The sequence below is a fragment of the Periplaneta americana genome, chromosome 10 (assembly GCF_040183065.1).
Source record: "Periplaneta americana isolate PAMFEO1 chromosome 10, P.americana_PAMFEO1_priV1, whole genome shotgun sequence".
Classification (NCBI taxonomy): Eukaryota; Metazoa; Arthropoda; class Insecta; order Blattodea; family Blattidae; genus Periplaneta; species Periplaneta americana.
In genome coordinates this window covers 45828688-45841671 of record NC_091126.1, presented here as the reverse complement: position 1 = coordinate 45841671, position 12984 = coordinate 45828688, and the positions used below count along the sequence as shown (strand labels likewise).

General features: G+C 35.2%; 1 protein-coding gene across 1 annotated transcript in view; it reads right to left on the bottom strand.

Annotated features, from left to right (window-relative positions):
* Positions 1-895: 895 nt before the first annotated feature.
* LKRSDH (lysine ketoglutarate reductase/saccharopine dehydrogenase) overlaps positions 896-12984 on the bottom strand; it is a 35444-nt gene continuing 23355 nt past the window's right edge. The window contains exons 13-18 of the mRNA XM_069837306.1: positions 9673-9809; positions 7727-8008; positions 4347-4441; positions 3046-3247; positions 2720-2896; positions 896-1163 (exon numbers count right to left, since the gene is read on the bottom strand). Coding sequence (XP_069693407.1) covers positions 1048-1163; positions 2720-2896; positions 3046-3247; positions 4347-4441; positions 7727-8008; positions 9673-9809 — 1009 coding nt within the window. The 3' untranslated portion in view covers positions 896-1047. The remainder of the gene's footprint in view (positions 1164-2719; positions 2897-3045; positions 3248-4346; positions 4442-7726; positions 8009-9672; positions 9810-12984) is intronic.

The following is a 12984-nucleotide window of genomic DNA, read 5'->3' as shown; positions in this document are numbered from 1 at the left end:
GAATATTAAGAATACCAGTACCACTTAATGTTGCTTTTTATTGAAACATTTACATTTTTCATTATTACAATACAGTAATTTCTCCATGTGTTTCTGCAGTGTATAGACATTAATACTGATTGTTCATATTAATATGATCTTTACTGAAAAGCATTGCAACTTATCTCACAAGGTCTATTCATATAAAGAAAGTTCATGAAAACAGTCTATCTTAAGTGTTCCCTGAAACCTGCATCTTGCACATCCATGTGACATACTATTCCAAGTAGGAAAGTTAGATATTGTGTTTCAAACATTCACCTTCTATTTGTCAGATTATGATTTTATGTAGTGAAAAATGTGTGTGTGTGTGTGTGTGTGCGTGTTTTTTTTTCTCTCTTCCATTCTGTGATATTCACCATCACAGTGTCTGTATTATTCTGGTTCACCATCACAGTGCTTGTTTTATTCTGGTTCACAATCACAGTGTCTGTTTTATTCTGAGATTATAAATTGCAGTTTATGTGAGATGTCTTAAATCATTTTGTTCCAACAGGTGTCTGGAAATGAACAACTGAACAGATTTCTTTTTATAATAAATTACTCTGAATTTTTTTGTGTGGACAGTAACAGAAGTTTTCATATTGGTGAACTCGTAACACAAACATAGATGTGCGTAATTAATTAATCTTAAATTAGGAGAGTGATTTGTCGAAGCTGTGTATTAATTATAATTGTGATAACAAAGACAACACAACTTGTTGAAATGATATTATAATAAGAGAACAGGGTACGTGAGAGGGAATGTTTGGATATTTATGAATGATCCTTATAACTGGGTAATTTCATTTCGACAATTAGCTTGTAGGTTTCCAAAGACCGAAGTATGATGGTTCATTCTTCATAATATGATGCGTACATATTACTATAGTATAAATTTATATTTCTCTCAATTTACCTTATGAACCAAATCTGTCACAGTTTTTTTAAGTGTATTATATGGACTGGAAGTATGAGATTTATTTCCAGTAGTTTTTAAGTGTATTATATGGACTGCAAATATGAAATTTATTTCCAGTATGATCGTTCCGTGGCTTTGAGTCCCTCTGCTCTCAGACGTGATAATATTGGTCTGTAGATATCAGGAGTGAATGGCAAAATGCATCCTTTTTGTTGTATTTCTCCTGCAAAATAGAACATACAGTACAGTTAACAGATTATTGGAATTTATTTAATTTCATTACAGATTGCTGTTTTCGTGATATTTATTTTGTTTACTTTTGTATGTGTATCCAGTTATTATTATTATTATTATTATTATTATTATTATTATTATCATCATATTACAGTTAAAATCACAACTTCTAAATTTAATATTATTATGATGTACCGAAGTACATATATTTACATCAGAAATTCTGTGTTACCATATGATGAAGGATGGATAGAACAGAGAAAAATTCTTTCCGGCACCGGGATTCGAACTGGGTTTTCAGCTCTATGTACTGACGCTTTATCCACAAAGCCACAACGGATTCCAGTTCCAATGTCCAATCGAATCCCCTCAGTTTAAGTTATACCTCTCAGTTTTCCCTTTGGTGGCCTTCCCTCATGTATTGTGTCACAGAATATGTGACAGTGGCACAATATCCAATGCACTATGTACAGAGGTGCACTCATTACTAGTGATTAAGTGGCCGGGATCTGACAGGATTAGTGCCGTCTTGAATCACTAAGTGATTACTTACACATATCATATTATTATAATGTACTAAAGTAATATGATATTTCCATGCAGGAATTCTACTGCGTAGGACTAATAAATATTTATCTGTCTCAAAATAAGCTTGTGTATATTTGCTATAGGGGGGACAGAAACTGGCCACCCTAACCCATTATCTCCTGGCCTAGTTGCCTTAAGAGTGATGCCTTGTTGGTATCACTTGTGAGGTTCAGACCTGTCTTCAAACAGTTGACTACACAAACAAAAATATTTTGCTATGCAATTAGTGATTTATTTTACACATAATGTCACATCAAAGTCCCAATATATTAAATTCGATATTATAAATAATACGTAGGCCTATAGATGTTAAGTATTGGAATGAACTCATCAGTAAGTTTTCGTTGGGTGTATACTTGCATGTGAAATTGTCGTTTAATTCATTTATCTTGCAAATCGTTGCAGCCAAATGCTATGCACGAAGTCACCATTCTTCAATTTTAAGTATTTGTTAGCTTCATATAGCAGAAAAAATAAATCGTAGAATGTAAATTTAAGTTCTCACAAGACCACACAGGCAAATTCCATGGGACAACATGCTGCAGACAAAGACAGTGATACTTCAGTATCTCCTTCCTTGTCTGCTTCAGCCCCTGCTGTATGTAAGACTGGTAGAGTCCATTCCAGTTGTGAAGCATAGAGTTCAATGACTCCATATAACCGAGCAATAGCAGTGCCTCAAATCCGATAAACATTTTCACTGTTTCAACCAGTAAGCCCTACTGGTTTATTTCAATAGCCTACAGTTCCTAATTTCAATTCCACATGGTGCTGTTGACTATGGTATTTACAAGTAGATACAATGAAAAATTTCAGCAATGCCTGTCATAGATGTTTCGAGACACACAACCTAACAGATCTATGAATATTGAGTAATCCGTTAATAATAATAATAATAATAATAATAATAATAATAACTGGATACACATACAAAAGTAGCCCTGATATATATCTTACCATCTAATATCATCTTTGATGCAATAGCTGCAGGAAAACCAACAGCTTTTGCCATAGCAGAATGTCCATCACTTTCGCCATATTCCACTAAATTAATACCACGTATTTCTCGCCTCCCATCAGGCCACAGTATTGCTATCTCATGCCTCAAGACCACCAGGTCACGTTCTCCATTTTCTGAAAAATATAACACAGATCATACATAGGAGAAATCAAATCTCAATATACTGTGAAAATCATAAAATCCTCACAAGCTCTTTTACTAGTTCAATGGACATGTCTTATTAATTAAAATAAATGCACTCAATTTCCTTCACACTTTATACCTAGAGAGAGTTTCCTAGAGAGGAAGTGACTAAGACTGTCTAAGGGAGTGCCGAGTTTGAGGACAGGATCCTCTTCTAGAAGTCCCAGGCTTTCTATGGCATCCACACGTGCAGAGCCCACACACTGAGCCAGTTGCGTCTTGAGATTCTCGTAGAAGATTGAGGAGTCCACCACCCCTAGCAAATTGCACAACAGTTGTCGCTGTAAACAAACAGTACATGTCACTGTATGTCAGTGGCGGCACTGGATCGTACAGAGAAACAAAAGAAAATTTCAGTCAAAACAAAATTTTCTCTACTCAACCCCGAAATATTCCTAAATGTATGATAATTGTTGTATTCATGGTTTGAAACTACCTCTAAATTTCTTTCAAGTCAAATACCAATGACAATTTCAAAAGTAGTCATAAGTATGTTACCAATATTATACATAAGCTGAGGTGGATGGATGGGGTATCCCAAGATCTTGAAATTATGGGAGTGAGAGGATGGACTAACATGGTGAAGGACAGAGTAAGATAGAAGGCTGTTGTTAAGGAGGCCAAAACCCACCCTGGGTTGTAGTGCTAACTGATAATAACTGGCATAGCCAAGTCAGCTGAAGCGCTTGCTGCTGATCCGTAGTTGTGCTTTGGAATGGGTTCGATTCCCACTTGGGTTGACTATGTGTAGTTGGGTTTTTTCCGAGGTTTTCCCCAACTGTAAGGCGAATGTCAGGTCCTCAGTTCTAAGTCTCATCAATTCTAAATAACCTAGTAGTTGATACAGCACCGTTAAATAACCCACTAAAAAAGTATTATACATAACCTTAAGCACCATTTTTCATAAGCAAGTGTCGCTTTTTTAAATATTTCCCCTTGATTTTAAGAGTGAATATTTTTAACAAACTGCCAGAACTAAGTTCCTCAGCCCATTTTCTATGAACTATTACTCTATTAACGGCCCTGCTGTAAATTATATCCATACAGTTATTAGTAGGCGCAGCAGTAGTCAAACATCAGTTTTCTACACCGGTAACCTGGTTTCGAATCCCGGCAGACCCATGTGGACAAAGATGGTGCTAGGTGGTAGATTCTTAGTTTCCCCTACAGATATTCCATCATCGATCCATTAATCATCATCATGTTGTGCTATGTAGTTCGCCTCACACGATGCACTAAGAGCAACACATAGAGTGGCAGACAGAATTATAGCTTTGCCACATCATTCCTAGATGTGGGGATATTAGGTGAAAGACACAAAAGTAAATTATCTGTCGTTGGATAAAACAAAGTTATCAGCAGCATATTGAAACAACTTACCCAAGTTATGTCTGGTCCTTTGGGGTGCAGAGCAGGATGAGGATTTGGATCCATTAGGCCCAAGAGCTGTAAACCTTGGACTGTGTCAGAAAACCCTAATAATTGAAATAAAATTCGAATTAGATGGATCTGACTGTAATTAAAGAATAATTCTTGTTTTGAAAGACAGCTTAGCAGAATTCTTTATAATAACATGTACAAATTGTGACTTAAGAAGAAAAAAAGATTATCTTGAAATTTCTGAAGAAATGTTACATGTTTCCCAGATGTCCATAGTTGTTTCTACTGCCTTAACTTTTAGAAGACACAATCTCTGCATAAATTATTGTCACTTCACAGCATTGTATCTCTGACTTGTTAACATATAAGACCCTGGCGTACTCTATGTATAGCAAGCACTTGTGCTCCGAGGTTGTGCTTGATTGTGGATTTGTATCCCACTTGGGCTGATTGACTAGTTAAGAATTTTTACATAGTTTTACCTAACAGTAAATCGCATGTCAGGTAATCTAATGGAAAAAGCATGGATTCTTCTTGTCAAAATGCTAACTTGCTACCATCAATTCCATTGAAGCCAACCAAATAACTGTCTAGTTGATAAAATGTCCTTAAGTAAATGGTTAAAAAAAATCTCCGGAACCGAACTTTTGATCGCCTTTCTTGTAAAGTTGATATTACTGTATGTAAGAATTTTCTGGTTTCAAGCTGCGAAAGATTCTTACATTTTATATGTCTGATGAATCAATATTTTTAAATTGCTTACTCTCTTAATCTTTAAGTTTTTTATGGCTCTGAGTACATGTATTTTTTACAGTATATTGTTTCCTGTAAATTGCTACATAAGGATACATAATTGCCCAAGTGTATGTTACAACTGAAGAAAAGAAACAGTTTCGTTAAAATTCTATTAATATTACTTCATTTAATTGTAGAGCCAATTTGAAAATAAATATTTTAACCACAACTACTACTTACAAACTTAACCCTTTCTGCATACTAACAGATATGGCACATACTGGTTTTATATTCATATAACTTATAATACGTATAAGCATATAATATTTCAAACTGCATACTGGGACAGATATGGCACACTGTCAATAACTGGATTTGACCGTATGTGACATCAGTTGAGAAAGAGAGAACTACTTAAGTTATTTGAATATTAAACCAGTGTGTGCAAAACTGTCCTATGCAGTAAGGGTTAATATGTATTGTGAGATCAGTTAATTCAAAATGCTGCCATTTTAGCCTTTACGTTCTTTACACTACTTTCCAGACCTCTAAGCATTTCCACAGTGTTCATCTTTCTGGTTTTTTATCTCTGAATATTTTATATTATGCCAATTACTACATCTGTTTGTACGGTATGTCTTTCGATTCCTCATCTGAAGTATCTTTTTTCAGAAACCACCAAGGTGGCTCAGTGCTAGAACGTTGGGCTGATATGCCAGGTAGTTTGGATTAAAATCCTGGCCAATCTACCATGAATTTATAACTTGTGTTAGACAAGCCCCCGTGGTCCAAACAACACAGGGGGTTTTCTCTGGGTACTCCGGTTCCTTTGTGACATTCCAACAATTAATTTTTCACTATCATCATCATCATCATCATCTCCATCTTCTTCTTCTACTTTATTAATTCATTATAGATAAATGTATATTCACTGCCTTGGTGTAATAAGGATAGTCTCTGATAGACTAGATGATCTATACTTTTCAGCACTAGCGACATATTTATGTGTTGCAGCGAATAATAGCAAAATTAAGGGCCCTGCAATTTGGAGGGAGGAAATATTTTTCAGATTCTCTGTTGAAAATATTCTTTCAGTACTTTTTTCCATTAAAGACACTATTGGTATCATTTTCACTGATCACGTGATATTCATATCCTCTCTTCCATTCATCAAATAATACTTCTTGAATACACAGTTGCATTGCTGTGGCTTAATGAATAGTGTGTGTGCTTCCAGCCAAGTGGGTCTTGGTTCGATTTGCGGCATTGGTGGAGATTTATCTTCATCTCACAGCACTGGAGTTTGTCCCTTGTCTTGTACCTGTACTGTGACATCTCCATGGTGGCTCTGAATCATGCTGACCACAATGTCAGTGAGATTCGCAATGTGAGAAAATTTAGTGTTGGACCAAAAACAACTCTCAATACACTACACTGGATTGCAAGTCGGTATAAAAAGAGAAGGTTAAATAATAAGATAAGAAGAATACACGGAATATCATTTCAATTTGTCAGTCAATTTGAAGTTGTAGAGCTTGGTGAAAATTTAGTGAATATTTTGAAAGTAAAAGAAGCAAGTGTGGCAATATTATGCGAAGAAATGATATTTAATTACTCAAAACTTGAATGAAAATAGTATCTACTGTTGTCAAACTACCAGTCACGTGTCAAATTTAATACAGCAACGAATTCGGAAGAATAAATTCATAATTATTAAAAATAGTACATCCTTTGGAAAACTCATAAAACCTTGTATAAAAGAATTTTGTTCAGGAATGGATAGAGCAATGAGAAAAAAGTAGTACTGTACCGGTAGATATATGCTCATGCATCCCTTCGAAAGTCAAATAACTGAGCAGTTTTGTATTAATATTTAAAATGTATCTTATCAATGAGAGACATTAAACACCTTGACTTTCTCTGAAAAATAACAGTACTGGTATTTCATTTGAAACCCTTCAGAAAAAGTGTCACAAAATGACCAATTGATCCTCCTTAAATGGGTCTATTAAATTTCTTATTTATCATTTCGTTACTTTTGAATATATGAGTATGAATGATATGTTTCCAAAAATATCTCAGTAAGAGCATTGATTATTAAATTAAAAAATATATATGCCTCACAATAATTGTACATAACTGATTTGAGGAAAGATTAAGACCTAAAAATTTTATGAATTACTTGTGATAAAAATCATATTAAAGTTAAACTTTAGAGATTTTCGAGTTTTTTCTTATCTTATTTCGTTTTATTTTTCCTTTTCTTTTATTTACTTATTTCTTTGGCGTGTATTGTCTATGCAGGAACTAGCAAAAGTAGGTACATGATAGTGACTACACTTCATAACTAGTTTGCCCACCACTCTTAACGCAATTTGATAGATTTTTCTGTAACATATGTGCTTACTTGATATTGCTTAAATAAATAAAGGGGAAGTATGTGCACATTATATGGCACATTTTGTTTTTTTAATATATTTACGTTAAACAACTTAAGAATGCCATTTTGTTGTACAATAACAAATGCATATGATTGACATAATCCAAGATATATAGGGCTACTAAGTTCAAGTAGCTACATGCATTTCTGACTAACGTGCACTTCACTGGATCTAAAAAACAAAAACTTATTATGTGATACCAACCTTGGAAGCGTAGAGTACCACGAAGAACAGTGCGGGACTCATTCTCGATACCATAAAGTTTAGCATATTTCGTGGAATCTCTGTTGGGGAAGCCTTCCAGAGCAAATCCCGGCAAGAAGTTGAGTGACTGTGTCTCTCTCATGAGTTCTGAGCCAGGAATCTGCACAACCTGCCCATCTTGGATGTAAGTTGCTGTGCCCAAAGTATTGAGCAGTACCCCACGAGGATTCCAGCTGAATTTGTATCGCAAAGCATTATCTGAGCATTCAGGAGCTGGCAAGCCTGCAACACAATATAACACATGCTGGTATCTAATACATTCCCAGTATTTCATACATAAAATTTCAAATATTGCCTTTATTTGTGCAGTTCCTCTTAAGTAGTAATAGTAAACTCAGTGGCGGTTCCTTGGGGGAGGGAAGGGAGGAACGTCTTCCTCACATTTTTCTTCTTTTGAAAGTAAATACCAAATGAAATATATGCCTTGAAATTCGAGGAAGATTCGATAATTTTTAAGTTCACAGCTATAAGAAAACCTCGGTTGATCGAGTTTTAAACGATGCGCACTCATGTGCTGCTAGAAAACTGTGAAAAGGATGCGAGATTGTTTGTGTGGAGGAAAGTCAATCCATTCCTCCTTTACTGCAGTTAACACACATAGACAACAGCACACTAGCGACCAGAGAAAGAAGCAGGGTTTTAAACCAAGTAAATGAACGGATAGGGAGGAGATCCTCCTCTGAATCAGTGCATGGGCGGGAAATAGAAACTGACTGGTCTTGCAGCAAGCTCGGTACCGCTGCCATCTAACGATGCTTCATTCAACCAGACTATAACACATCTAGGAGGAGAGACAATAAAAACAGTTTTAACGCAAAGCTATGAAAGACACCATATAAACTTTTTAAAAATTATAAATCAAAATATATTATTCATTGCATTTTATATAAGCTACTATTCATGGTTTGAAACTTTCGAGGATATCTGAAAGTTGAAGTTGGATTTATATAAAACAAAGAGGAAGTAGTTCTACGTTAGTATAGCAGATCCGAAATTCAATTCCATTCATTGTCTACTAGACAGGACAACAGCCAAGTTGTCAGTTTTGTACAAATATATTTGAAATTGAAAGTACTGCAAACTATATTATTTTTAACATAAAAAAATTAATCGGCCACCGGCAGCTTTGAACAGTAATGGTAGTACGGTACGGCTTTACCAGAACTGACATTCTTCAAAAGCATGTGATACTGAACTTGTAAAATGTACATGTGGCAACAAAGACCACGTGGGTGGGTGCAGTGTTCTCGCTTTCCTAACATATTATTTCTCATTCCCATTTTCGTAAAACGGTTCCGGTTACGTGTTAGTAGCTGGTCTCTTCCAACACGTGTGATGCTGTAGTGTGCGCGAAAAATGCTGCGAGGTTGTGAATTTCCTTGTAATTGTTAATTTGTGCAATTATTCAATAATGAATGGAAGTGAAAACATATTATATTTTGGACAATTTAGGAAACTCAGTTTACAAAAACAGATTATTACTATACAAAAGGGAAGGCCAACCTTAACATTACCTGGTCTTACATGTATGCATGTAGGCTAATTTGTAGCATGCTTCTCTCAAGAAGGTGTCATTTTGCGCTGTTAACATCTTTCCTCCTCTTAAGAAATATGCAGGAGCCGCCACTGAGTAAACTCCAGACATATACAACATGACTGCTACATCAAACATTTTATCGAAGAAGGATCTTTCAATGGTTGGGAATCACCCTGTGAAATCTGAAGGCCTTCCCAAAAATATTAATATTACCAGATTGCAAGATGGCATTTGGCTTTATTGCCAAATCTCTGAGTCTTGAACAAAAGCCTAGAATTTTAAATTTTTATTGTAATGAAATATATTTGCTTCATTTCATGTTGTGTGTAAGAAATGAAACACCACTTACCACCGCAGTATGATATGAAGGACTCAACCTTGCCACCTGCCTGGTGCACCTCGTCGAAACACTCCATTGCAAGCAGGTGATCTATTCCTGGGTCAAGGCCCACCTCATTCAAGATGGTGATACCCTTTTCTACAGCACTATTAGAAGCAGAACAACTTAAATTAGTGAACAAGATAAAATTAAGAATAAGAAATCAATAGGATGAGAGAGAAATTATAAAATAAACACGTATTTACAAGGTGTCATGAGGAAATGAATAGGAAATGATGTAGGCTCCAAATCGGTCATTTGCCTCACTCCGTACGTCAGTGTTTGGGAAAAGGCTGAAAAGGGACATCACCTATTATGTTAATATAATGGAGAAGTTGAAGGCGGAAGACACGGAACACCAGGATAAACATGACAATCTCCATTAGTCCTGAGAATCGAACTCGGATCTGTGTGAGTGTAAGCTGGGAGTCGAACCACAGTGATTTAAACAGCCCATGAAGTTATATGACAGCCAAGGCTCTATGCCTGAGAATTGAACGTCTTATTTTATAGTTAAAGAAATTGAAATAAAAAACGATAAAATTGATAGTAATTGGTGAAATACTTGAAGAAAATGGTCTTCCTTCAACTTCACAAATGTAATATCTGAGTAAATTCGAAATTCCAACGGAAGTAAATGGAATTAATTGGTTAGGCTTGTTAGACATTAGTTGTAGGAAGAAAAGTCTTAACTATACCAGTATTTATTTGTATTTTCTACATATGAATAGTTCCGAAAGTACCAGTATAATGTAAACTACAAGCATGCATTCGGGATATGCTAAGTGAGTGTTGGGTACAGTACCCAGTAGAATTGCAAAAATAAATTTGTTTAAATTAACTTTTTTCATTATTTTCGACTATCTCTTTAGGGAAATAACTAGACACTGCAAGTTGCAGCAAACACTTCTATAGTAGAACAGCTTCCACCCTTACCGCTTGGTAGCAAATTGTTTAGAAAGGGCAGAAAGTAGAATTTTAAAATATACAAGAATTTTGTTTAATGAAACATATCCTCCAGACTTTTAAATGCTGAGCACTGCTTCACTTGTATTTATGTGTTTTCTTTCGTTATGGAAATAATTTTAATTTGGATAGTACACCCAATGCAAGAGGAGTGGATATTCTAGCCCTCTTGACCCAATGTCATAGACCATTACATGTTACTGGTGTGAACAGAATATGGGGGAGCAAAGAAATGAATGAAGTCCCTAAGAAACATTCCACACGAAAGTAAACTGAAACTTCAAACTACAACAGGACTACTATTTCTTTTACTCTTTGCTCCTACTCTTGTAAAGCTCTTAACTACATTGAACAAATCAGGCATTCAGAAAATTCTAAATTATTATTTTGAAAATGTAAAGATAGTTTCTAATAAGACGGTTATGTAATTTCTTATAAAGATGCTAAAATGTTTGGAAAACAAAGTTGTAATCTCTTCGGTTAATTTGGTGAATACAAAACTATCTGAATGTCTATTTTTAAGTAAATTATGGCACAAACTCTCTGCTGATTCGTTTGTATTATAGCCACTGGATTGTCCCTGTAATCAGGGAGTGGAAGTATGCTTGCTGACAAGACGAAAGCTGGCTATTGGAAAATTGCCCAACTGTAGATAATCATTGTAAACAATAAGAGAAGTATATAATACTACGCATACCTAAGGAACTTCAATAATTTTTCCATAAATTTTGCTAATTTAGCATACTGGGTATTCAGTTTTCCACATATATACTTCACCACACTTATCACTGACTAATTTCCACCGCTGTGGGATGACAGTTAGCATGCTTAGCCATGAAACGAGCACGCCCGGGTTCAAATTCTGGTTGGAACAAGTTACCTAGTTGAGGTTTTTCCGGGGTTTTCCCTCAACCTATTAATAGCAAATGCTGGTAACATTTGACGTTGGACCCTGGAATCATTTCGCTGATATTATCACCATCTCATTCAGACGCTATATAACCATAGCAGTTGAAAAAGCGTCGTAAAATAACCAATTTAAAGAAATCACTGACTAATAAAACACATGTGACAATATTGCTCATGCCACAACAGTCATATTCCCTTAATTTTCTCACAGTTTGTATACATTTACTGTTGCTGTGAGCAGAAGATCTTTACGTGATCTGACGAGTGTGTGGCACACTATATATATATATATATATATATATATATATATATATATATATATATATATATATATATATATTTTTTTTTTTTCGAGAGGAAATTGCCCCACAGATGAGATATGTAAAAGATATGAAGCATCACATTGAATAGTCCTTCATTACGAATCTAAAAAGCTATTGAGGGCAAGAGAAGGAATTTTCTGCTGAGAGAAGAATACAATAATTTAATTTTGAGTCTTTCCCATGATACAAGTATAGGCACGTCGATTCTTAAAAGAATGCAGAATATCCTACAAATATTGAGAACAATGAAAGTGTTATAAAATACTTCAGTTGAAATTGATCATTCTGCAAGGCCTTTTTAAACTACAGAGGCTAATTTTGTTGGAATGATAGAATAATAATGTGGAAATGATGGAAAGAAATGGCAAGATTAACTGGTGTACTTGGATAAAACTAATTTTACTGCCTCCTTGTTCACAATTCTCAAAGAAATGAACTTGAGTCCCTTTGGTGAGACACTGTCAATCGACTAAGTTATGTTCAAGCTAGCCATTTAGTGTGATTGTCAATTCGTTTTGGTTAAAAGTAATGCATTCACTTCCCTTTCACTCTATCATTTTTTGGTAATTTGTAGGAGACGTCGTTGCATATAGACCACTTTTACACTAAACCTAAAATTTGTTTTTGCAAGACATACTAAAATTCTAAACTAACCTAACCTAACCTTTTCCTTAATCTGTGACAGGTTACGTTAGGTTAGGTTAGCGTCTTAGTATCCATTGTATACACCGGCGTTTCTCAAACTTTTTTGAAGTGGAGACCACTTTTTAAAGTCAGAACAGTTCTGCGGACCACTTTACTCTTGTTCCCTTCGAAAGCAAATTTATCATTTTCGTAGCATATTTTAATGCCAGTATATTTATATTTTAAAATTGAATTAAGATTCGGTACTTTGGTCCTCTGTTATGAATTTGGGTGATCCCTGGCTGGATTACAGGCGTGGCGCCAGATGTGCAGGGAAAAGATGTTGGAAACACCACGTATATAGTGCTTTAAACCCCTCTTTTGCTGCTGAGAGTAGAATGGGAAGTCGATAGAGGGTAGGGTAATAAATTTCATAAAATGCAGTACTGGGAGAAAAAGT